Genomic DNA, 27,901 nt, shown 5'->3' with positions numbered 1-27,901 from the left:
TCAGTGAGATTCGTCAAATAATACCCAGTAATGAACTTTTCAAAATTATGATATTGTGACAGTCAAAGTCAGAAACGAGCGGCTCAGAGGGGATAGTTGTTGTTCTTAATTAATGTAACTCATTACCCTTTCCTCTTCTATTGTGCAGTAAAATAAATACACTGGAATACAAATGAATCGTTGTCAACGTATAGAATGGCATTTATTCAATATTGTTTCAGTTACTTATCATTATGTGACCATTAGCATCCCGAGGGAAACACACTTGTAATCATATATTACAAATCTCACGTCACGTTTACACTATCAATTTGCACTTTCCAAACGAAGAGATGTTCTGAAAGCCGCAAGCAATCTATTTAGAAAATTGCAAAGCGATGCCTGATATTCTGATAGAGGAGCATGACCACCCCAAAGCGAGCTTTATTTATAAATATATAAAAAACAAAAACAAGAGAATTCACGGTATTGTTATTATTATATTATTATTTCGCTTTCTCTTCTTTTATATCCTTTTCACCACTTAAAATGTCATGGGGCGATCTTCTGTACTGCCCTACCCTCTGGAGCGCCATATAGAATATGGGTGGAGTTAAGGGCAACTTCTATTAAATCAGTATAATTAGTATCAGATTCTTCGTGTGAATGAATCTGTGAAATATGGACAGACATGGATCAGCAACAGTTCATTCCGATTGTAAGTTATGATGCCTGATTATCAATAAGTTGAATCAGTACTAAGATTAGTTGTCTTTTTGAATGCATTGATATCCTTGATATTTTATTTTTATGTAGGACCAACAATATGCCATATTAATGATCACCTTATATTTGAAAATGTTATGTAGTGAACAAACAAGAGTTTTTTATATGAATAACACTGAAGAAAATAACAAGCAAATATTACTGTGCATGCATAGTCTGGAAGGAAGCACATCTACCGATTCAGATTCCGACAACAAAGGCACTCAGAACAATTAACATTTTGTTAAAAGTAAAAAAAAAAATCAAGGCAAAATTTTACCAAAACAAATTAATATCATTCGATAATTATGACGATAAATATATAATGTAGATATTGCAAAGTCTTGGCGACAGAAGGTTCATTAAATATGAAATCATTTAAATGACACCTTTTTCTAAAGATAATTGTACTGTTTATCGACAATTTTATTTGTTTATCATATAACAATGATAAAAGAATAAGGATTTATACACAATGAGAACTTTGAATTTTTAAATGTCATTCTTCAAAGTCGTTTGTTATTTTGAGAGATAAAAGTTGCAATACAATTTTCTCGGGAAGGGAGGACATTGATCTGAATTCCATTAACAGGAGCTCTTGAAGGAGCAAATGATTGAAAAGAACAATTACTTGAGAAGGGACAGCAGCACTAAATCCACTCTAAATTTCATGGCTATATATTTTTTAGTTGACTAAAAACATAATAATAACCAGTGCCAAATATAGTGAATTCTAGTTACGTTTATGACATATATAACGGGCAAATCAAGAAGTTTACAATTAGGTTATGTCGCATTATTTTTTGTACAGAGCAATACTTCGCTTGAAACATTATACACATTCCATCACTTATTTGTTATGATATCCCATGATGGACGCTGTAGGCAATGAAAATTACAAGGCTTTCGTATGAATTTATTATTATTTGATGAGATTATCTTTAAAAATCATTACGCATACCACTGAGTGAATAAATTATTGATTATTCAAAGTATCATTGAAATATTTACATTAGTTTTTTCTCACTCAAAAGTTATATGAAATTAGTCATGTAGGCGAAATAATCTCAATTTACAAAGTATGCCTATCAGAGCCCACGATTTTTTCCTATTCACAATTATATTATAAATATGAATTCAAATGTACAAAAGTTGAAATCAAACAGGCAATCGACTATCTATTGAAATTTGCCAATTTTAGTAAAATGACACAAAAGAGAGAAGAGTAATATCGCCAATATATTTAGTCATTATGACGTAATAAAAAACAGTGCTTGCGATCGCGAAACTGACCACATTCTGTGACAAATCACCACAAACAGATCCATGATCTGAAAAACTTAAAAATATGATAAGTAGTTCAATGCTTAGACAAGCAACGGTCTGAATTGCTTAAAATCCAATCACCTCACACGACCTCATTTTATTCAAAATAATTTCTTGCAGAGTCTATCAAATATCCCATTATTTAGGTGTGATATACGAAAACGTCTCGAAAAATGGGCGTGGTCATCCAAAAACTTAGTTTTCTGAATTGCAGTTTTAGTGGCACATCATGTAGAAGGTTGTTTCCTTATCATGCTTACAATCACCTTCGGGTTCTTTCATTTGTGTCCATTTCACATCATCGTCTCCATGACGTCATCTACTTGCACTGGTTAACCCATTGTGAGCTGTGACATTGCTGGCACCTGACATAGCAGCACCAATGAAACGTGCAATTGCACCACTCTGTCCTTCTCTCCAACCGAATATTGTAGCCCCTCCCACAGCACAAGCTATCACAGCCGTCAATGCCCGTGCTTGTGCGATTGCAATAGCGTTCTCTCGTGCCGGGACTGCCCAGCCTGGGGTTCGCAACGCAGAAATCGGGTGACTTCTCCAGGAATACCAGCTCTTCTTGAGGCGGGAATCGGCGCCTTTTGCGATGGGAGGAGACCTGAGATCTGGCCCGTGTTACCAATTCTACGCTTCCACTGTTAGTGTTTCGCGCGCGAATCTCGAGGGCGTCTGCAAACTTCTCCATGAGACGGCTACCGACCTCCCTGAAGTGAGGAGTCTGCATCCAACACGTCTTCAGTTGACAGCTTCCTGACATGCCGTGACATTTACATCTCTTTTCAGCATAGTGGGAAACCGCCTGCAATAGGAAATACAAAAATATCACAGTTGATCATAATTATTGGCTTATTTGTATCAATGTTTGTGTTCAATCAAAATACAGCTATTTTCATCACTGTTTGTGTGATAAAAATCAAATCACAATATTATAGTTGGTGCATCATCGTGAGGCTTGCAGACAAGCATATCATTTATTAAAAGCCAACGATTTTGAAACATAATTGTGAACAAATCCAGCGTGCGTTACAAGAACATCAGAAATCATGGTCGCCACATGGTCGCACCAAACCAGCAAACATAACGTTTTGTGTCCACATTTTTATGGAGAGACATCGTTAACACATCAATCACTTTTGTGAACAATGCCAAAACATAATTGTAAAAGAAAACTGAAGTAGAATGAGGTGTAAAATATATTGTATGGACTACGTCGTGATGGGATTGACTTTTACATTCTAACATTCATTTCGTTCTGTTTTCATAAAATAGTATAACCTTACGTATGTTTGACGAAATGTAATGTAAAAATATAGATCAACGTTAGTTATAGCAAATCAGATTAAACTCCTTGTTTCATGGAGCAGATTACCACTCAATCACTAATTTACAATAAATTGTAAGACATATAATTGATTTAGGAACCAAAAATAGACTTGCAAATCGCAAGTTTCTTGCAACACCCCCATAATGTGTAAGTGTAAAACAGGTTTTATGCAGCAAACTGTACAAGTATATCTAAGAAAACCAGAGCATTGATGAGCTTTAGCTAAAGTGACGTGTCACTATTTCCTAATGCCCCTTTCACTTGGCCTTTCCCTCTTTACTGTTTCGCGGAAGTGCCTATAAGATGACTTCACAATCATTATTGTCATGATTCATAACATTGTTATCCTTATCTACACCTTCCAATTTCTGATCCAGCTGTTGCTCAGAAATCACAATGAAACACGGAAACGCATCCTCTCCATCTCTATAACTACACCTTTCCCTTTTGATGTTTTCCTCAACATGCTCAATTTCATATTTTTATATTATCACCATCCCCCACTTCTCAATCATTCCGCTTCTCTAATGGATTATCTGGTATTCCGTGTCTCATTTTGTTGGTACCCGGCCCATCCTACAAATTCCCACACGGACGCACACGCCAGCACAATGTTTGTCTCCGTCATTTCGTTAACATCTTAGATATCCCACCTTCTTTCTGTATCTCCGTTAGACGCATGTAATTCTGTATTTCATAGTGCATACAAACACCCCACTCACACATCCCCCAACACCCTCACAAACCTTACCCACACACGCTATCATCTCACACAAGTATGCTATCGCACCACGCTCACATGCACTCAAGTCCTCACTCCACACCCGCACTCCATTACAATACGCACACCCACACTCACATCTTCCTCGCCTCCAATTCCTCACTGGCATCCACATCCACTCCCAACACATGCCCACATTATCCCCTACCATTTTATGTCACTCATTCTCGCTATCGCTGTAGTCGACACCCTAAAAAAAAGTTCACCAAAAATTGCATGGCAAAATGGGAACATGCATGTTTGCAGAGTAAAATGATACCAAATACTTTGTAAATTTTACGCAGTGTTGCGTTGAAATTTATCCTTAAAACATACATTTTGCCCAATATAGGGGAAAAATTACACACCAAACATGGCGGTTCCCTTTGTACCCCAAACTGATATTTAAAATCATTTTTAGAGTGCATCTTCCCTCTCTTCTCTTTACATTGTCTTTGTCAAGGGGCTATCTTCCCTATACCCCAAACTTCTTTTTCAAACATCTTCAGCTGCCTCTTCACATTCACCCATCCCTGTCTACCACCCGGCCTCAATTCCATCTCTTCTAGTCGTATCCAAAGACGAGGGCGCTACAGGGAGTCAAGCAACTGTCAAGATTGTAAGTGTTTCTTTTTTCCCCCGTCTCTAACCGGCGCTATGGCATCCAGGGGTCTCGGTTAATAGTTTTCGCCCTCTTTACCCCGCTGACATCTCGCTCCAAAAACCCACAAAATACTTTCTCCCGCTGCTTCGAAACTTTCAAGGAAGATACCACTCTGTACTCTCGAACTTGATCGTATAAGGATTTTTCGTTAAAAATGGGGTATTTGAATACATTAGTGGCACTACAATAGGAATATCTGAGAATGAACTGTTTTGGTTTCCATGCTTACCATAATGAAGAAAAGATACAAATATTGATTTTTTAGGCATTTTTCGGTGGCTGCAAATTTTTCGAATATTGTTTTTCTTTATAGAAGGGAGCTTCACGATCAAGCGATACAAGTGAGGAAATTTTCTGTTTTACGGGGTCACCATTGGGTATTGCAGTGATGGCTGTCAAGGAACGCGTGACATTCATGTCTAAAGCAAATTCGTTTATCTTAATATAGCTGCTTTTCTGCAACCGGGGAGTTTTAATAGCAAACAAGCGAAAAAGGAACTGATGGACAGTTGAAATTTCATTATATTCAAATCTTGCAAACCATTTGTAAAATTTTGTTTTCATGATTTCGTTTCAGAATATGGGGCCGGACCAGTGTGCTATTGTAGAACGTTTCCTTTAACATGTTTAATATCTTAGAAGGTATGGAAGGGAATGGGTAGACATCATAGAGTGATAACGCGACTGACTGCCGCGGAGCCGGTCCCTTTCAAACTAAGCACCGCTCACCATGATCACAGTATGATATGTTAAATGCAATGATCGATGTAAACAGATTATAGACGGATGAAGATTCAATGACTATCTGTAGTTCAAGAAAGAAAAGTTCATCGGAGGCCTGGTTTCCTAGGTAGAAGGTATATACATTCAATAACACTGTACGCGATTTCATTGTCGTGAGAGTGGATAAGCTCGTGTCTTGTACTCAGTGGGTCCTGGATTCAAGTCACACCGCGACACTATCGTCAGGAGGCAAGACGTCTATCCACACTTTGCCTCTGGTTGGGATACGTGAGCCAATGTATGCCTAGTATTTTGAGCTTGGATTCTCTTCCACGAATGCTATACCAAGAAAGAGGATAAACTATATTATATGCCCTACATCATCCGCGGGGAGAGCCAGAATCCGATGACTGGGATTATGTTATAAAGTACATGTAACGCACTTAGATACGTCATGACGTCTCTTAGCATAAACTGCTTAATAAAAGCGAAATAATTATTATGTAGATGTTGTTTTCCATAGAAAAAATATTGATATTTTCCCAAATCGAGCTCATAAGAGTCCCTAGATTTTTATATGATGGTTGCACTGTGGAGCGACAACCGGACGCTATACCAATACGCACACTCAGACACGCGCACACTCGTACAAACAGGACACTAGCACTGCTGCGTTGCACGCATAATGGCTATGTGTAGGCCTATACAATGTACATCCCCTTCACTATTGATTTATAGATATTTTCTATCATTAAATTATGATAAACGAAGTTGGTACTTCAAAGACTCAACTTGCTGTACTTCTTTCCAATTTTTAGGGGGTGGCAACGAAAAGGGGACCAATTAATATCCATTTGGGGTAAAACCTAGAACAGTCTTTTTTATAGCTTACATGTACTCTTCATAATACGTTGATGATCTGAACATTTCAATCACTCTTGAATGAATTGATACGTTATTTCCTTTATTTACATCTTTTTATATGTCAATAATTTATACAGAAGAAAAAAGAGAAAGATAAGGAGAGGAGAGAGCTCGAGTAGTTCACGGCTCCAACCAATCGGTATACTGATGAGAAAAGGACCGAGGAAACAGATTTGACCTGATTGGGTCAGCTATCATTTCCGGATCTGGTTATGGTTTCACTTTCCACCCCCATTCAATTTTCGTTCCTATAATTGTCATTCTTTGCTAACAAGTGCGGTCTACCAAAGTAAAAGCAGACCACTAAATAGACTGCGGCGTGCGAAACGTTGTAGTATCAATGAAATCTGAATATTTTTTCCGTTTGAAAATAAAATAAAAACAAAGTTTATTCCTGCATTGTAGTTAACAAAATTTAATTCCTCACTCTTAATGTGTTTTCATTGTGTGGTGTGTGCTTGTGAGGGTGGGTGTGTGTGTGTGTGTGGGGGGGGGGGGGGGGTAAATACATTTTTTTTCAAGCAGCGTTTTTTTACCATTATTTTGTTCTCTAGCTATGTCACACAAGTTCGGACGTCCAAAGTATCCTTACTTAAACATCCAAAAGAAGGCAAACGGTTACGCAATTTTGAATATCATCCAAATAATTTAATGCATATTATTATTTCGCTCCATCTCTTATTACACATGTTTCAATATACTGGTATTTTGAAATATCAATTCATATTTATAAAGTTAAAAATGAACCGGGGTTTACCCCTATCAATCAACATTAAAACGCGTCAATTTCCTAATTTCTGTTCCTCGGGCAAAAACGACTTCAGCGGGAGGAATTGCCCCTGCTGTGAATAGTGAGTTGTGCACAGACAGCACAGCGCCAACGTACATCAGCGATTGACCACTTTTAGCCTAGGGCTTATGGCTAAGTTTTGTCAAGAAAAAAAAGTAAAATATTGATCTTGAATATATTAATTGTTTTCTTTTCATCAAGTTTACCACAATAATAATTTTGGACATTTCTTTTCACACGATGTGGATATACCACAAAAGGCAGACACAAATAATTTGGGGTCAAACATATCCAATGTTATCACAATTATTGATTTAACATGTTCCCACGAATATCGATACTGTAACAAATTAAAGTAACCCTTGACCAAGGCCCTCCATGATTAATGGCTTTGATAAAGTGGCAAATAACAAAAACATTCTGCAAGAATTCAGAGGTAGGTATATTCGTTGTCATGGTTGCAATACGGGGCTACGTCCTGTGCAATTGATATTGATGAAATTGTAACTTTGATGATATGAATCTGAAATTCAGAAGTGTATCGAATGTGTAAATTTGGAAGAAATTGATTGGCGTACTATGGGTATAGTAAGCTACCAATTCAAATTAATGCACATATTGAAATAAAGTAGTACCTTAGATATTTTTTTCAGGGGGGATCGTAAATATTAAGGAACATGTGACGTGTACCATGCCTATGTTAGCAAGAAAGTGTACTGACCAAACTGATCGGTAACGTGTTTTGTATTTTGAAAATTGTTTGAAAACTGAGTTTTGCCCCACCCCTCTCCTCGCCTGCGCACCAGTATGTATGAATAAACAAAATGGCACTGTATAAATGCCTCCTTCCCCCCCCCCAAAAAAAAAAAAGAAAGAAACAAGAAACAAAGTACGTACCAGTCTTCCGGCTCGTTTATTATGTAGATTCATCCTCGCTTGTGCATCGCGGCCCGATTTCTCACTGCTGTCCAAGAAGTCGATAGCGAACCCCTCGCCGAACTTGATGTCGTGACTACATCCACCCCACTCGAAACCCTCACCGCTACCTACAAACCGAGTATCACATCCACAGTATGGAAGCTTACCGGCGCTACACGATCTCGTCACTTGGTACAGGACACCGGCGGATACAAGGGAGTGGGCAAAAGCCGTCTCCTTTAGACCTGCTTTTAGTGGTAATGCAAATGAAAGATAAAGAAATTATAAGAGAATTAGCTATAAAAGTTACAGTAACACAGTAATTAATGATTGCCAAGTCAATCTTGGACACAAGTAACGATTTCTCCCCAAATTCATAAATCATAATTATGATGTATGACATCTTAAGTATATTGATAGATATTGGAATAATAAGCTACAATTTTCAGATGCAAATGTTTTTTTTTCTATCACGTGGTTAACATAAATGCTTAACACAAATGTAACGTAAAAACACCTTAATTGAGGCGCTGTAAGCAGCGCCCAACAAAGTTGTCGTTTTACTATCTTAAAACATATTGGGCAACATACTGGCCACACATTATTGGTTATACTTTTATCCAACTCTGGGTAGATTTAAACCAATAATGTGTGCTTTGGGTGAAAACTACACAGTATTTGTTGAAAACTACCCAGAGTTGGATCATTTTTAACCAATTGTTGTGTGGACAGTTGAGTGCACTCATTTCGTTTACAGACACAGATCCGAAATTTACCAGTGGGCATTTTTCTTGAAAATATTTCGACAAACATATTAATAAATATGAGTGTAATGGGCCTGCTCCGTCCACTGGATCTGTACATGTACATCATCTTTCCCACCTCTCTCTCTCTTTCATCTTTGGTTATTACGTTCTCTATATACACTGATATAAGTTTACTCCCTAAAAGCATTCGCATTTGCCTTAGCATCTGGCAAAAGCCTTTGGCCTTATTCGAACGGTTTCATTTTCTCCAGCGTCTCCCCCTCTCTCTATATCTCCCCATCTATATATATCTATTTATCATTCTATCTATCTATCTATCTATCTATCCATCCATCCATCCACCTATCTATCTACCTACCTATCTATCTATTTATCTATCTATCTATCTCTCTCTATCTATCTATCTATCTACCTATCTATCTATCTATCTATCTTTTCTCAGTCATCCTCATTCCCTCTCTGTATCTTTCTTCTTTTCCATTAGTCCTTTTTCCCCTCTTTGATCATTCACGACAACACTCACCCACCCAAAAGTACGATATCTGCAATGACTAATTCATCGCGTTTACGGCCATGTAATTATTCAAGAACCGTTTTAGATGGTAATCGTAAAGTCTTACAAGGAAGGTCTTCAACCTTTGGTGGTTGAACATTGTTAAAGCATGTTTCGAAGAAGACCTTTAGAAAATGTGACTACATATAATGATGTGTTCTGCAAAACAGTCAGGTTAAAGATGGTGTTTTGGCGAGGGGATGTTATCAATTTTGTATAGAATTTAACGAGAAGTGATTTCGTATACTGGACAGGACTTGTCTAATTCGTAAACTATTTTGCAACAATGGCGGAAATGTGATGTTTTCCCTTATAATTGTTTATTAATTATCCGTTTTGAATGTTCAATGAACGCAAAAACGAATAGAATTCTAACACAAAAACAAATCATATTGATAAGTTTTTGAAAGAGTGGGACTTTCGTCTAATCCATCCACGAAGAAAATAAGCGTACCCCTTCAACTAATAGTTCTCATGAAAATACTGCTACAACTCATAATAGGTTTCACTATAACTCTTATGTATTTTCAAAATTTGCTCAGGAAGAAATAAACCTTAAGAATATGTACATGACTTCAGACTAAAGAGGTTAAGGGGCAAGACGTTGTTCTTAATACATTTCCGAGTTCCTCTGGATAAAAAAATCCCACGAGAAATACGACGCACACTACGCAACTAGACATTTACTGGCTCTTCTTGTAAATATCGTTAAAGTCATGGACAGATTAGTAATAAAACTTGGTCTGCAATTAATTATCCAGTTGTGACTTGCAATCAAGCAGGTGAATGGAAAGTAAACACTAGCATTCACGATAGTATAGACACTTGACAATTTTATTCCATTTTCCCCTGACCTCCTATGTTAATGTAAAGGGTTATTAACCTCATCTTTAAAAGCAAATATTGGAATTGGATCACTCTTGAATAAAACACATTTCGAAGAGCTTATAGAATCGTTAGAAATAAATAAATCCCGATCCCAGAAGAAAAATCATATATAGAAGAAGTGATCACTAAAAAAAAATATATTTAGTTTTATACAATATCCATGTAACTCGCATCGATATCATTGGTTTTTACTTTTGATTAATAAAAGAACCATTCTGCAGAAAGGAAAAATCGACAATACGAAAAGGAAACTACATGTATATACGGAAGCTTTAGTGCTTTAATGTGCCTTAGACTTGACTGGATGGCAAGATAAATTGTCTAGCCGTCAATTTCGACAAGTCTTGGGAACTTTAGAGCTTCCATAAACAACAGAAAACAATTTTGGTCAATACAAACATGCTATGAACTCTTCAGAAAAGTTGGCTATCGGGCTGTTCTATCATTGGCTTCGCTCATTTTATCACCCCTATATCAAATTTAATTCATTTTCATATCACAGTTATCGAGGATGACGTTGTAGCATTGACCAAGTATGAAAGTCGTCAAGTTGTATTCTAGAAAGTAAAATGGACAGGCAGTGATATCCACTGTACAAACACCCGATGGTTCTCCTCTTCAAAATATTTGTTTGTTGTGAAATATTATGATTCTAATATTACCGGCGCGATATTATCCGTTTAACCTTTCGTTCTAACAAACTGTTTTCACAGATTGTTTTCTTTTCATGCATTTATCCAGTCTTTTTAATCTTTGTGCCATATCAAGCAAATTTCGGTAAGAGTTTTATAATCGTTTATACCTTTTCGTGATGAAATGATGGCATATCAATTTTCAAGAAATTCATTTTTATCCCCTTATTAAAGCCTTTCTTCCTCTCTTTCCTTCTCCATCTCTCCCGCCTATACCTCTTGCTCTAAACCCAACTCCCTTCCGTTATTTTGTTATTATCCTTATGCAGTTTGCTTAAGGTATAGAAGGCGAAATTTTCAAGTCTTCATTGCAGCCCCACCAGAGAGAAAGCAGAAATATACACCAATATTGCCCTGCACTTCACAGAGCAGTGACGTCATGATATGAAGAGGGACCCTCTTTGAAATGATGGCGGGGTCTCACATCACAGCAAGACGAAAATTGAATTTTCTTGAGTGAAAGAGCGGCACCCTTGGTCTTAATCATGGCAAGTCGTGTGCGAGTAAATTTCATCTTGCGTGTGGCAATGGCATCAAAGTATCAAGTCCGCCATGTCCACCTCCATGATATGGAATATGGGCATACATTTTTTTTATCATGTTTATGTAGGGCTACCATCTACTGAGACAGATCTTTTTTTATTTTCATCTTTCTTAGTAAAGATTGTTTTTTAACATCCATTGTATCCAGCGCTTAAATGAAGGAGAGTTATCCAGTGCCGTAAGGCCCCTTAACAGCTAGCACATCCTGAGTTAAATAATAAGGGATATCATTTTCATCTGTTTTACTGTTACCCATGTTATGCAGGGCCTAAAAGTTGTTAAACATTAAACACTTTAAGATGTAAACGTGAAGGGTATCATTCAAATGAACTTTTTTGTTGTTGTTTCTGCATTCAGCTTGTCTTTAAGAAAATATTTGACCATGACTGTTTCAATGTTACTGGGAACGGGTAAATACCGTTTTGGAATGACAACTAAATAATAACTTAATGAATTATTAAATTAAAATCGTTTGTGGGGAATTCAAACAAAATATAAGAAGAAATATTGGGGCTTGTCCTCCCCCTTTTGAGGGGGGGGGGTATATTGCTTCATTTTCTGTACAAGCAGTGATCTCAACATAACGTGAATAATACATATCAACATCCAAATGTTGACACCTTCCATGCCTGATAATTCATACCAAACCAGTCACAACTAAGCAGCTGAACAGTGATGGGGACAATAAATATCCTTGACGTACCCATATTTCAATTTTCCTTTTGTAAGCTGTTATTTCAAAGTTAATATTTGATAGCAGATTATTGTAAAGCGGCGTATTGGCCTTTTTTCAGGTCTCCAATGTTATTTATTTCTTGTTTTACAAAGAAAATTGACATAAAAAGACATGTGAATACATGTAAAAAAAAAAAGCGTATAACGATGTTACATTAGTCACGTAAAAATAATTTCCTTTAAGATTATTGTGTAATACACCGATATTTTTTTTCAAGTAGACAATCCACATTGGCTATAAAACAACTGATTCTATTACAACCGATCGTTATCATTTTGGGTTTGCAAAGGACATGGTCAAATTCACGAATGTTCGAACATGTCAAGCGAATCCTTCCTCTTCACGTGATATGTCATGGAAGTTCTCCTTCCTCCTTCGCTTTTACCACTGGTCTTTCTTCTCCATTACGAAGGAAGCACCCCTGCAGCTCCGCGGTGCCTTTTGGTTCCAGATTCCATCATCTCCCGGTCACGTTTTCCCATCTTGATCGGTAATTGTCACAAATTTGAGTCCTCCTTAAACGCGTAAAAGGCGAAAGAACGAAATGGAAACCCGTGCAGGTGTAACTGATAAAGACCTTACTTACATACTTTGGAGCTTAAAAAGTCACTTTGACATAATTCGTTGTGAAAGCTTAATATTCGTCTAATAGCCGGGGATGTTTAACTTTGTTATACTGTGGTAACGTACGTGATCAGTATGGTTCTACTTGGACGTTTTCGAAGATGTAATATAAGGATATAAAGCTCTATCCGGCTGTCATGCACTAACATGTCTCACTCTTGAAAAATAGAATATGCCGATGTGAGTATGTGCGTGTGCGTGTCAGGATGTGTGAGTGTGTGTGGGTGTGTGATACAGATATTGAGATTGCGTGTATGTATGTGATGTTCATGTCTGCAAGGGATTTTCTTTCATTAGAGCAACACTCTCTTCATTGATGTGTTCACACTATTCATGTTAAGGGTTCCTCCATTACACTATGACATTATATTGTGTCTATGCTTTATAGTGAGACAGAGAGTAAGCTTAGAATAATTTTGAAATTAGACGGACAGTTCATTGATAATAGTAGTGGGGATGATAAAGATATATTCGGAATAAATGAAACAAATGAACAAATATTGCACTTGTTTTTGTCAAACAAAAAGGCACCAGAATATCGTTTTTAAAAAGTAACGATGCGTTATAGCAGGAGAGGTATACCGAATGGGGGAACAATAATTATATAGGAAGAGGGTGCCAACAAAGTGATTACACTATACTTTGGTTGAAACAACGACTTCATTTTCTAATCTCTGACGTTTCAGCACAGAAAATGACAGGACGGATACTACTAAAGGATGCAGGATATACACTTAGACAGAAGTCGTGGAAGAGTGTCATGTTATTCTGTTTGAAATCAGACTGTTTCTTTTTGACATTTCAAAGTTGATATTTTCGCGATATCCTGCAGGTTTTATATGTCTTTGTCGAGACGTCGTCAAGCAGGGTGGTCCTATATGCATTGTACATTTCTCCGTTAGAAGAGAAATAAGATGTTTTCCAAAATCATAACTAAGAAATTGTGAAACGGAGAGTCGAAGTTGGCGGTCTCAGTTCCTACTTTGATGTAAGCCGGCGGCGTGGTGGCAACCTGAAAGCTTCCAGTCGTCAGTAATAGTATGTTTATTAAATATATTTATATGTTTCCTTCTTCCACGTTTAATTATTTTGTTGTTCTGCAATGACAAGAGAGGCACCACGGTAAAACTTGAGGGATCTTCTGGGTTTTAAGTGTGTGAAATTTACAATTCGACTTCTGTATTAATGCAGATTTCTCACGGAAAACATCGGGTTAAAAGTTCATCACGGTCTGCAAAGTTGGTCATCAAATCATAAGTCGCATAGATCATGAAAATGACGTTACCTAACTAAAAACATCGGCATTTAAATTGAGCAATTTCCAGATTATTTCTCTCACAGGACAGGGTTTATCTATTTTTGATGAAAATAAAAGCCTTTGCTTATTCTGAATATTATAACGACCCCATGCCTGATTCTGCGCCTGATTGAGTTTGGAACACTGCTGTATATGGGGATCTTTAAGGTTTTCATTGTGCTTAGTATCCTTGTTTTATCTTTTATCTTCAAAGACCCGGGAGAATATCATTGTAATAAAGAAAAGTCATATAATTTTGAAGGGCTTCTCGGTGTTGATGCTATACCTAAAGGTCCAAAAATACAATATGTTTTCCTTTTTATATGCTTATGATTGCTTTAAACATATTTGGAAAAAAATGAATATCTGGAAGCTGACAACAATAATATGAATGACGCATGATTTTTCAATATTCTACTGGCCATATTTCTTTTAATTACATTATCACCAATTGGATAAGGAACCAGGATCTTTTAAATTTTCTAAATAAGAAATGATGCTGATCAGTGGTATATCGTCCTTAAAATGATATCAACCACAAGATCTTGTTAGTTCAAATGTGCTGCGGCTTTTGACATCGACGGCTTTAAACTATGAAAGCTACAGATGTGTGTTGTCTTTAGAGAGAATAACTTCAAAGTTTTATCCGATGACAGGACTCGCATATGGCAGTGGGCGAAAATGAAACGATTTGAAGAATACATGTGTTTATAATTATCGAATATCACATTCTGTAACATAAGACTTAAGAATTAAATCTGATCATGATCTGAAGAAGAGTGATGTTGAGAGTGAACCATAAAGAATATTCTATGAAAATAATGATTTAGACTATAAGATTTTATCATATTATTCAATTTTGATGTAAGATCAAAATTGAGACATAGAAAGAGGTATTTAACAGAGAAGAGGAAGAGGGGAAGAAATAAATAAAGATACACACGTGTAAGGATTTACGTGTAGAGAAACCTTTGGTAAAATCAGATATACAGATTTAACTTTTCATAAGTTTTTACTTTATCAATCGGTCCACGATTTCGCCGACACTCCTTTTTCTGTGGTCCCAAGTGTTTACATCATTACACGATTGAAAAAGTTTGAAAGAAAAATAATGAAAAATTTAAAAGGGCGACAAACACTTCCAAATGAAATTCAGGTTAATTAATAATTCAAATCATTGGTTACATTGGAAACAAGAGGTGAGGATATCAAACTATTCTACAGCTGTCGGTATTCGACCCACATTCATTGTGAGCGTGTGTGCAGCCTAAGTACCGGGCATACATCATCGCATCGGCCCGCTGAGGGATAGCTGACGGATGACTCGTAGATTGAAATGAAATACTGCTACAGTGTCGGGTAATATGCCAAGAGATGTGATGGATCTCAGATTTATATCCTCTCTCATATTTGGATATTTTCTTTGTTTTTTATTTCACGTCCAGGTGTCTTTCATGAAATATGTTGGGCGAAGAGAGACAAGAGGGAGATGGACTCTCAGAAGTTATGATTTTCATAGACGTGTCTGTCATTTTATTCCATGGTCAACTAGACTGAAAAGGGGGGAATTCAACCATTCAGAACCTTTAAAATTGTTTGGAAAATAAGCTGACAACAAATGATGATTAATTATTACGAAATAAACCAGCGTTTGTGGAGCAAGACATAAAGTAATTTTTTACCCTCTACCATTCTATACTTAAAAGCTTGCCCTTGCCCCCCCCCCCCCCTGCTACATGCAAGCTCCGTGGCGTAACAACGGGGGGCATGGGGGCACGTGCCCCCCATCGGCTGACAAAAAAAAAAACGGGGAAAAGGAGAAAAAGAGGGAGAAAGGAAGATAAACGTAGTGGGAAAGAAGACATTATTGTTCCTTTATAATGTTATATTATATCATAATTATGTTATGTTATATTACATAAAAAAAAAATTTTTTCATAACTTTACGAAACATAATTTGCTCAGGGCCTATGTCTTCATTGTTCCTGGTGCTCGCATTGTCTGTTTAACGAGATGTATAACCCTGTTATACTAAATCCTCCCGTTTTCAAGTCAATATACAACAAACTGCCAAATATATTTCCTCGCACTTCGAGTTATTATTGTTTTATGTACAATAGTATGCTTCTTTTTCATGACTACTATAAGTGATTGCCCCATTTTAAGGTCTTAATATAAAACATTTCCTTCGCAGTATTGGATTGGTGAAATATGTCTGCTCTCCATGAATTCCTAGAATCAGTGCTTAAAATGTCCCTTTTTCTGATCTGAATATCAAAAATTTTCAGCTCGCGCTTGGCGCTCGCATCATATGGTTAGTGAACTACGTATGGTCTTCGTGAATTCCTACAAACAAAGCCCCTCTTCAAGTCTGAATTTCCTAAATTTTCAGCTCGCGCTTCGCGCTCGCAAGATTTGATTAGTGAGATGGGTATGTTAATCATGATTACAAGTGCTTTATGTGCATGTTTAGATGTAATTCTAACAAAATCAGCAAGCGCTTATTGGCACTCACTGTTAATCTTACCGAATTGCGTAATCTTACAGGAAATTGGTATTTGATGTATGGAATCTTACAAATTTCCTTGAATAAAACACCCTTTTCCCCTTTTTTTAAACAGACCTGTTCTGTTAAATTTCTGTTTAAAAAGGGGAAAAGGGTGTTTTATTCAAGGAAATTTGTAAGATTCCATACATCAAATACCAATTTCCTGTAAGATTACGCAATTCGGTAAGATTACAGGTGTTCTCGAGACTCTGCTGCAGGAATTTCTTTTATTTTTCTTACAGTGCTCGCATTAAATGACTATGGTGAGATGTGTATACTCTTAATGGATTCCTAAAATATAGTCCTTAAAATCTTCCTGTTTGGGGGTCAATATTTACACAAATTTCAGCTCGCGCTTCGCGCTCGCATTATTTAGCGAGACAGGTACGTATCATGATTACAAAAGGTTAATTATAGTGTCCCTTTTTAGGTCTGAATATCAATAATTTTAAGCTCGCGCTCGCATTATTTGACCAGCGAAATACATATCCGTTTAATGGCACTGTCCTTAAAATGTCTCTATTAGGTCAGTATACCTTGCAACTGGGCGCGCTTCGCGCGCTCACTAAGTGACTCAAAATTTTTACTGGTGCCCCTCCCAATGCCATGACCCACGGTACGCCACTGTGCAAGCTACTTAAAACTATTTTTGATAGCATACTGGTTGAGGTTTGAGGCTGTTGTCCAAACACCATAATCACATTTTTGTAATTACTTTGGCGTGCATTGTCAAGACAAAAAATTCCATCAATTTTCTTTTAGGTCTTGTTTTTCTTTCCAACTCGCTAAATTACTTAGAACTTGAATAATTGATTTGAAAACTACCGATTATTTCACTTGTTCACTTAGCTTTCAAACAATGGTAACCCCACAATTTAGTTCCTCAAAGTGTTTGTCTTACTAAGCCACTGACTGAAATGAACTGTCCTCAAACATTATACTCCTTGCAAGTCCCGACAGTGACATTACCCTATATACTACTTATACCAATCCGTCTCCAATAATCTGATCATTCCTATGAAACAATTTCAAACTATTTAATCAGACACAAAGCGCAATTTTCTTAATTAGTTTGAAGTTGTTGCATCTGTCAGTTCGTGCTCCCAATCTTTGTTACAGAGCGCTGTCACCAGAAAGAATCGTCATGTCCAAGACACGGAGAAACTTTGACACTGTACTTTCTACACTCCCGCGGCGGTTTCATTTCCCTAAAAATTATTTCAACAAATATTTGAGTTTTGTCCATGGTCCGAGCTAAAATTGGAAAGGGCTCAAATGTTAAAATAGGAAGAGACAAAGTTCGTTGGGTTTCTCTTAGGGGCGATACTAGATCTCTCCCATAATTGGCTGACTCACGATTAAGGTTACTCTCTAGGGTGACCTTTGCCCTAAGGTCATTGACACGTCAAACCAGGTCAACGGAAATTTAACATATAAATTTTTAATGGGAGATTAGATATTAGGCTTGATAGATCTGTTGGGTTAACGTTTGCCCAATCTTAGTTCGTTTTAAACCGGTTTTACATAATTGTTGATATAATGGATACACTAATCTGAGTATAAGGTGATATAAAAGTGAACATACTTTTAAAAATGTAATGATAACAAATTAATGAGTTCAATTCTGCTCACGAACACAAACTGCAAAGGAGAATGTGTTTGATCAATGACGAAGTGGTCTTTCAAGTAATTTCTCTTGGTAGTGTGGATAAATTGCCAATTTTTTGTCGAAATTTCTGAACAAGAAATTATTCCAAGAAAAGCTAGTAAAACATCATCAACATTACCTTTTTTAATCCATTTAATATATATATATAAGCCATTTAAAACCGATGTTACAACCCAGACATTTTTTCATACGTTTCATTCTTCTTTATTCCCGTTTTTATCCCTTTTTTCACTGTAGGGGCGGTTACCCCCCCCCCCCAAAAAAAAAAAATGGTCAAAATGATCAACCAGGGGGCGGGGATGCATGAAAGGCAAACTCAATGGTCATATGCACCCTCTCAGACTTCTTTCATTCTTATAAACAATATATTTAATATAGTCTCACCTTTTGACATAAGGGCATGCGCAAACGGGTTACCATGTCTCATCTCCAAGCTCGAGCAATTCCACCGTCTATTCTTCATCTGGTGCTGGCACTCATGAACGGCCATGTCGATTCCCTGGATGGCGGCGGCTGTGACGTCGGGCATTCGTCGACATAATTGCATCTGCTTCCGGTTCATTCCCGGGAAGGTCCGGCAGAGAGTCTGGGCGTTGCGGATGTCACTAAAGTCGGGGTCGTTGAAAGATGAGATCTCATTCGAGCTGATGTCGTATGGACGACTGAAATATAGGGTTTGGAAAGACATAATTATGCATGCATAAAATATTCCAATAATTCATCACACAAAAAGTGATAAAAGGTATTAGTGTTCACTTAGAAAAATAACCACTAACCCACACTTTTTACGGCCTAGTATCTTCTTTTTGTCAGTACTTGCTGCATGGACACAAGATGTCGTATTAATTAGTGGCAAAAACCTACTTGAACGATTGGAGAGTGGGCCCACAACGGTACAATAAAGACTGCATAACAGCTTCATTTTTTTTTTATTGTAACCAATCATTATTTTAAAAAATAACGCTGGAAATTATCAAGTTGATTGGAATTGCGATAGGCGGATAATTATCGATTTGTCTCGATATTGATTATTTTCAAAACGCTATCATACACTTTGTTCGTCATTTAAATTTGAAATTATAGATCATTTATTTTTTTCTGTCGAGGATGACTATTTACCGTTGATTGAAAACAAGCATTTTTTCTAACATAATAAAGAATAACGTAAAAAATCAATACAAACGTAATAAGACATTAAAAAAAAGGAATTTGGCTTCATAGGTTTTCTCGGCAAGCTCATCCCATATTCGATCTTAATCGGCGTATACCGGAAAACAATTTCATCGTCTAACGATATCCATTCATCTAGATTCCTATCAGATAGGTCACAGACTCTGGGAAAAGGTGAGGAAAAACCAAGTTGATTTCTTGAAGAACCCTTGTCTTCATTCGTCTAGGATAAGCGCTGCTATTCTAAAAATTGTCGAATTGTATAGTACTTTCGTAAAAAGACATGTCAATTTCGACAAGTTCTGATTTTTTTATAATTTTAACAAAGTCGTTAAGTTTCGACGCACAGTCTGGCAAATGGAAAGAAATGGGAATAGAAACGTATAGGTCTAAACCCTCCACCCATCCAACACAGTTAAAAAAATTAGCACGTTGTTTAAGCCTGTCACTTTAACAACATGTTGTTAAATTTTTTTGTAATTGTTTAAACTTTTTAAACAATTTGTTTAAAAAGTTTAAGCAGCTGTTCAAATATTTTAAACAGCTGAGTGACAGGCTTAAACAACGTGCTTAACATTTTAAACAGCGTTTTTACAGTGAACCGAGTAGAATTAAGAGATATCCAACCTTAAATGGTAAATTACATTTTTAAAGATTAAATAAAAATACAAGAAGAAAATACGCCTCGGTAAAAATTTGAAGAAAATCGAACAAACAATCTCCTTGTTGTCAAACTGTACTGATGGATTTCCAGTTAACTGCAATAGTAATGTCACTGTGATGCAGAGTAATGATACTCACATTTGTTGGAATACACAAAATGACTCGCATTTAATATTTTTTCAAAGTTTTAATTTCATTTTATGAGGAGGTTATGCTACATATATCAATTTGATTATCCTAATCGAAAAGAAAAATGCTGAAGTGAATTCATAATTACGTACAGAATACAAATTTTAATAGAAGAGTAGGTCTAGTCCTTGCCACTCTAATCGATATTTAAATAGTCTTACTCATCTCATTTTTCATCAATCATAACCCATTCCTTGGCCGATTTATACTTTTAATATTCTGTTTTCATCTGCCTCTCTTCACACAAAATACTTAATTACCAATTATGATATACTTTCATTTTAAAAGGACAATGAACTCATCTATTGGTTTATGGTTTATAATCATACACCCTGTTGTTTACGTGAATAATGATATTATTACGAAATTCGATGTATATAAAAATGGTAGTTCAAGAGATATTATCCGTTTAAGTATCATCATTACAAGCGTGACAAGCAAGATTAATAGATTCAAAGTTTTCCTTGGTGGAAAGATCTCAGTCATTGCCATTTATAATCTTTGCCAACCTAGCTTATGATGGTTATTTTAAAAAAAATCACACAGTTTTTTTTCCTTTGGTTCACTTTCTAAACGATAATTTGTTTTAAGCAAACGTTCAAAGTCCCTGTTAAATTTATCAAAATTACCAAATTATCAAAACTTTGTTTAAAGTGTGTGCATGGTTTTTTTCCAACATATTCAGCTGGCTCTTTGATATTGTTTTGATGGCAAAATTGCTATATCTCTATCAGATGGATTTCAAAATATTGAGTAGTAAAATGTCCTTAGGTGATATCACCGTCCCATTTGGCTTTCTATAATATGAAACCACAGATCGACACCATATTCATGATATCGCAAAGAAAAAACCGGAGTTCAGACTACGGATATGGGCTCCGTAATAGAAAGATTTAGCGATCAATCGCTAAATGGACTGACCAGTCAGAACCAATGTTACACGCGCATTTAGTTCACGATACTGACCAGGGGCCAATCAGAAGTGTTCTTTCATAGTTGCTATTCATCACTAAGCTTTGTGTTACGGGGCACTGGTCAGTTGAATCAAAATCTTTTGTTGTCAAAACTAATATTCAGTCTCGACTGTATTGGTTAAAAGTATACTTAATGTAAATGAATGACAAAGAGACATGCAAACACAACCTGAATTAAGATTACTGGATTCAAGAAGAAATTAGATATGACTTCTTTGTTGGCAAACTTTGACTAACCCTATATGCACTTGAATCATAATGAACATTTATGAAATAAGATAGTTCTACTATTCTCCTCTCATTTTCGCGGAGATGCTATGTCAGATGAACTTGATGACTCCATGACCCCGATTTGGGTCACCATAGCTGTTTGCTTCTCGGTCAAAACAAGTTCGACAAATGTACTTCCTAGCTCGAATCCCACGATTAGCGACATGTCAACACAATGATTATTTTACGCTTCGGATTCAAACAAGAACTAGCAGATAAAGAAAAGTGAATTATCAAAGCCATATGCCTAGAGATTGCCTGGGATGATTCACAATAAACCTTAAATATGAAAGAGGGGGGTGGGATGAGACGAAATGGGAGTAGACTAGCCCACCGCAATCTTGCAAAGCCCCAAGTTCATTGATATCGTAACTTTTAAATTCCCTGGATTTGAAAGAGAAATGGTTTTATTTGTGAAGGGTGTGGAAAGACATGCAAATTGGACACGTTTAGTGATTTGGGAGTAGATTTTGGTGAGTGGCTGATCTGCCTCGTGTAACAATAGGATTTGGCCAATTTGTTCCTCACATACCGAAGTCGTATCGGATTGAAATCTCTCTTTAGTACAAGCCGAGGAATGACAAAAGGGTTATTTTGAATGCATTTTAGACACGAGAAACGTATTTGAAATGAATGAATTTGTTCATATAACATGCAATTTGCTGTCTCTCAAACCCGCCACCTCCCATAAAGTGTTGTAGTGTAAACACGACTTGGTCGAAAATGATGTAATCTGAAAGTCCTTAAACGTGTTAGATTTATGCATAATTTCACACATGAATATAAAAAAGGAATATAGTGACCTAAATCGATCAGAAACATTACAACTAAAGAAGCCAAGTTGCGAAACTATTTTTTCTCATTTTGTTTATAGGCAGTGTTATATACTGCATATAACCGCCCAATATTAAAGATTCAAATGATCTTTTACAAAGTTTATAAATCGAGACGTTATTTAATCTTGACCAATCCCAAAGTATAAAACAAAAACAAAACAATTCATAAAACTTGAAGTGTTTCAAAATCCTGATATCAATCATTCAAGGCAATCGTGTAAAATGCGTGTAAGTTCTTCATTTTGTTGTCCTTTCTCGATCTTTCTTTTCTCTCTCTACGTATCACAGTTATCTCCCTTATTTGTTTTCCCTTTCTTCATCACATTTTCTAAAAATTTACTTCTTCTTGTTTGACTTTATTACAATTATATCAGCCTTTATGAAGTAGTTTTGGCTAAGACACCTTTTCATTATGCCTGACATCTACTAAGTTAGATGTTTCAGTGATTGAATTTAGGCACTGGTCCATTTTATTGACTTCTCAAAAGTGACACAGAGAGAATGAAAACCTGCTTAAGAGAACGCGATGAAAAGTTGCAATTTAAACATCTCGATTTTATGACGGCATTTAACTGACCAAAGGGCTTTCTTGAATGCAGACACTTAACTTCAGAGATTGGAGCAGTTGAGTTAATCTCCTATGAAAAGCTGTGGGAGATCAAAGATTGCTTTCGACTAGGGTGTTCTAAGTGAGGTTGGTATAATTTAGACATCATTGATGACTAATAACCATTTTGCTTATAATACTTGTATTAACACAATGAAGAATGATATGTAGTACAGTTCAAAACAAGTTGACAACTATATTTCAAAATGACATTGATCACTTTGAAGGCCATGATCACCTAAAACGTAGGTTGATTCTAACCAAGAGAGAGAAACCAAACAGCCGAAATTCTGTCAAAAACAGAAGGAACAAAACATATATTTGGCATTCTAAAGCTGCACATGATTTTCGAAACAGTGAAAGTACACATTATGTGCTGACTGCACCGATAAGGATGATGATACCAGAATCTCATAGTTCCTTTTGTATTTTGCTATTGGAAATTTCGAGAATGTCTACATTATACCGCGTGTGAAACCAAGATTCACAGAGGAATTAGGTCATGAAATTGCCAGCTCACCAAAATTTGCATAAAGCCTCTTTCAGATCAGTGCTTCTCAAAACAATGTCAACATCAAATTACATGTTTTCCCTTTTTGTCCATCATCATTTCTGTGTATATGTATATTTTGCATGTCTGATTTTTCATAAATAATATCATGTTCACACAAGACCGGACTAACCGAACAAAAAGTAAAGATTTTCTAGCATTTTCATGTTGTTTTTCAGAAGTTATTTGAGAATATCCAAGCTAGTTGATCGGGTTTCTACAGCAGGTCAGCTTTCATCTTTTAATGCGTAATATCATGTTTAAAAATTTAAGATAACAATTTTTATCATTGATTTTAAAATATTCAATTTCATAATCATACACATTTGATTATAAACCATATGATAATTATCATTGTTAAGAGTGTTAAATATATGAATAAATTATTGAAATATTGTAATTATCATTGTTTTTGTATATATTTTTTTTATATGATATATGATGAACGTATTTATTGTTATGTTCCCAGTATTTCGTCGTCATGTGATGACCAAATTTCTTTTATTTCATAAAATTCTCAACTTTGTTTAACAACATGACCTTCAACTGTCAATAAAAGATAATTTGATTGGAAAAAAAACGCTACTTATTAAGAAATAATTGTATACCCGATTTTCAACTCAAACGTTATTGTTTACGTACCATAATGTAATGGTGAGTTTCAACATAATAGGTCCATGGTTTCAATCAATGAAAGTATACGAATTCGACATTTCAGTAAGAATAAAACCATCAAATCATCACTTCTCACATGAGATAAAGTTGGTAAAGAAACAGACGAAGACTATGTTTTCCAATGAATAAAACGATGACTTTGACGCCCCCAAAAATCAGGTCTGATAAAATTTGCAACTGAGTAATCAGGAGAACTGTTACATTAGTTACACCCTATTAACACTGAAATTTACCCTGTATAGCCAATTATTGTCAATGAAACGACTACGCATTTCACTTTTTTCAAAATTCCATTAATTCATTCCATAACTGCAATGAATATTTGCTTTGAGCTGATCGTTCGACGACGCACATGTTTTGCTGAGACATAAGTGATGGTATCAAATATTAATGTAATTATAATGTAATTATCATATTCGGTATAATTTCGAGAGCAACGATGGGTTCTTAAGGGTATTCCCCTATAATCCTATCGATTTATCTCGTATGTCAAAATGTCTAAGCTCCGTCGTCACCGTAAATGAAAGTAACCTTTAAAATGATGGAAAATAAAGTAGTGGGCTATCGAAAGCCCTAGCAGCAATAACTGGAGAAAGTCTTAACGGTGTCAGCCAAAGGGAAGACTCCTACCGGTTCACAACGCCGCCCCCCCCCCTCCGCCGCCCCTCTTTGCTTTCAAATGGAAATAACCCGGCTTCCAAACTTTTCATTGCATTTTTCGGCAACAGTTTTTCATCCTAAACTAAATTACACTTGATCAAATTTTCTATGCCCATGGCTAAAAGACAGCGGGGTGCAATGGTCTTGTGTGTTTTAAATTCTGCCTTGTAACCGGTTCTACTTTGCGTTCAAGTACACCTCAAGAAAAAACACAAGTGAGATTTTTGTTTTTCTTGTTTGATAGCAGTATAAATTATGATTATTCCAAACAGAAAATATCCTTACCAAATGCAGACAAATAAGAGTAAGACATGAGGTAAAATGACCCAATGCAATTTAATAGTTTTAATGGGATTATTATAACACATTTTACTCTTTTTATATATAGGATTTTTTATTATATTGTTAGAGTGAGATTTGAAGTATATTATTATTGCAATATAATTACACGTTCTTTCTCGTTTTATTCAGTTTGTAATCAATGTTACTTTATTCATCATATCATGCGATACTCAAGTTCAGATAAAATAAGAGCAGTTATCATTCAGATAAAGGTATTTCACTGTAATAATATGATGATCTATTCTGCGTTTAATCGGCATTACTGAACTCTTATGAAAACGATATACCAGATGGAATAACGATTCATGATTCTGCATTTTTATGTCAATCAATGGTTTAGAATTTTCTTAAAAGTAGCAACAGTATTTGAAGAAGTTCTATATTTCTTTATCGATTTCTTAATTCATTTTACACAAGTTATGATGACATGCCATGCATCAAAGTTTCCAGTGTTCCCATGGTTATTGCTATAAGTAAAGTAACAAGCATGTTAGTGGCGTGAATAATCATTTAATACTTTACCTCGTTAAAGTTAGCGGCAAGAAGACCAGAAAAACCACAGTCCCTTGATTCATTATTCCTGTGTAATTGTGACTAGTGTTTGATAAATAAATACAACAAATATTATTCTTCAAAGTCAAAATGATGTTAGAAGAGTATCATTAATCCGGCGACACGTGAAGGTGGTATATAGTCGCATTATTATCCCATCAAAACTCTTATTCGCAAAGTCAATACTTGAAGATGCGTCAACAAGTCAATGAACATGAAATCAGACATGGTCGGTGAAAGAAATTACTTAGGTTACTCCGAGATGTCACAAATATATTAAATCTCTTCAAAGTAGAGCATTTAAAAGTCGATCCAAATCAATTTATACTTTCTCCTAAGGTGGTTTACTCTTTGCATCAACTTCAAAAACTGCCGGTATTTATTGCAAGTTGATTTGATGTGAAATACACAAAAGGGAAACAAATCACACGAGAAAAGAAAAAGTAGCTTCGCAGATTCTGTCACCTGCGTTAAATCCAACAAAGCTGGCTGATCCCAAAGACTTATATCCAATAAGTTGAGAGGTGGAATTAAGAAACTCGGGGTGGTCGGGAGGCTATAAGAACTTGATCTTTGTCGGCACAGCCCAGGGACAGACTAAGATGAAAACTTGGTTTAAAGTTCCTAGAAATCCGGCCGTTTAAGTTAGAGAGGATGGACGTTATATGAAATATGAATATGTGACACAGACAAGAGGGGATTCAGATTAAAGTTGATCGCTGATGATGATAATCATTATTTTGATGATAATTCAATCCGATTGGTAAACGATTGGAAATTATACCGAACAAAAGAGGACAGAGGAGAAATGGAAGGAAGAATACGTATGAAAGGAAACAAAGCAGTCTGTGATTGGCTCGATGCGTTGGTGGACGGTAAAATTACGTCACTATGTATTTCGACCAATCAGGTCTTTCGGTTCGGTGAACTTTTACGATGCTTTCCAAAGCGATGCGCAAAGTTTCTTTCCCCGGAATTCCACGTTGATTTGTCTTCTTTTACGAGCAGTTGTCAATAACTTGTTAAGTGGGTGTCGTTAATTCAACTTGAGGCTTTTCAAACCAGTCTCGATTTACTGCATGACCACAGGATTTTCATCCTTTCTCTCTTCTTCTTTCATGTTCTTCCACGTCTTTCTGTTTTCCTTCTCATTCCCTCTTTATTTTTGTTATCTTCTACTTTTTCTTCTTCTTCTTCGTCTCCTCCTCCTCCTTCTTCTTCTTCTCCTCCCCCTCCTCTCCTATTCTTCGTTTTCTTCTTCTTTTTCTTCTTCTTCTTCTCCTATTGATAATCCAAGTGAAAATAGAGAGTTTTTAAAGACATAAAAAACATTCATTTTTTAATGGGGCAAGATTTTTGGTGATAGATCATAATGCAATACTTAGTACTGTCTTAGAAGAATATACAAAAAATGAGCAATCGATTGAAAACAATACCAAACATAGAGGTTTGAAACTTAGTTTTCCCCAAAATTTGGCCCCATATTTCATCATGTCATTTTGTCAATAAATTTCATGCGCAACAATTTCAATTTTCGCATCTTTCTTCGAACTCATCTCCGCTATACTTCCATCCCTTCACGCGACGACCCGCTCAAGGGCACGAAGCGGATCTCAGCAGCAGTCCCAGCCGTCTCCACCCGGGCTGATTCAGGACGGCTGCCTTGCCCCTCGAGGCAACAGGACACCACGTTCTATGCCAATACCAGCGTGAAGCCGTGTCAATCGATAGCAAAACGTCACAGTTGCACTTCAGTAGGGACAAGTACTAAAGACCTATCCCAGCAATGTTCTGAAAGGTTTTTTTTAATCACTAATCAATATTAAGTAGTTTAGTCAATCTTAGACCTTTTTTCTCTAGATAGGCAATACAAGGCGAATAATCTAGAGACACACCCCACCCCCCTCC

The 27,901-nt window shown here is 36.2% G+C and overlaps 1 protein-coding gene across 2 annotated transcripts; it reads right to left on the bottom strand.

Moving 5' to 3' along the window:
- Positions 1-177: 177 nt before the first annotated feature.
- On the bottom strand, positions 178-26,796 carry LOC121425122 (protein Wnt-10b-like). 2 transcript variants are annotated; one of them, XM_041621110.1, is made up of 4 exons: positions 25,964-26,796; positions 18,890-19,167; positions 8,168-8,436; positions 178-2,884 (listed from the first exon to the last, which is right to left on the bottom strand). In XM_041621110.1, the coding sequence occupies exons 1-4, from the start codon at positions 26,014-26,016 to the stop codon at positions 2,390-2,392; spliced, it is 1,095 nt and encodes a 364-aa protein (XP_041477044.1). In that variant the 5' UTR covers positions 26,017-26,796; the 3' UTR covers positions 178-2,389. The 2 variants fall into 2 exon arrangements, with proteins under 2 accessions (XP_041477044.1, XP_041477053.1); XM_041621119.1 differs by having other exon boundaries at positions 8,168-8,433.
- Between the last annotated feature and the right edge of the window lie 1,105 nt (positions 26,797-27,901).

Source organism: Lytechinus variegatus, chromosome 1 (genome assembly GCF_018143015.1).
Source record: "Lytechinus variegatus isolate NC3 chromosome 1, Lvar_3.0, whole genome shotgun sequence".
In the NCBI taxonomy this organism is placed as follows: Eukaryota; Metazoa; Echinodermata; class Echinoidea; order Temnopleuroida; family Toxopneustidae; genus Lytechinus; species Lytechinus variegatus.
This window is presented reverse-complemented; position numbering and strand designations above follow the sequence as displayed.

Excerpts from the sequence above, each read along its gene's own strand:
- LOC121425122 (XM_041621110.1), bottom strand. The coding sequence starts at position 26,016 with ATGAATCAAGGGACTGTGGTTTTTCTGGTCTTCTTGCCGCTAACTTTA. Across the intron at positions 19,168-25,963 it reads TTGCCGCTAACTTTAACGAG|TCGTCCATACGACATCAGCT; the intron begins GTAAAGTATTAA and ends CCTATATTTCAG. Across the intron at positions 8,437-18,889 it reads GCATGCCCTTATGTCAAAAG|CAGGTCTAAAGGAGACGGCT; the intron begins GTGAGACTATAT and ends TACCACTAAAAG.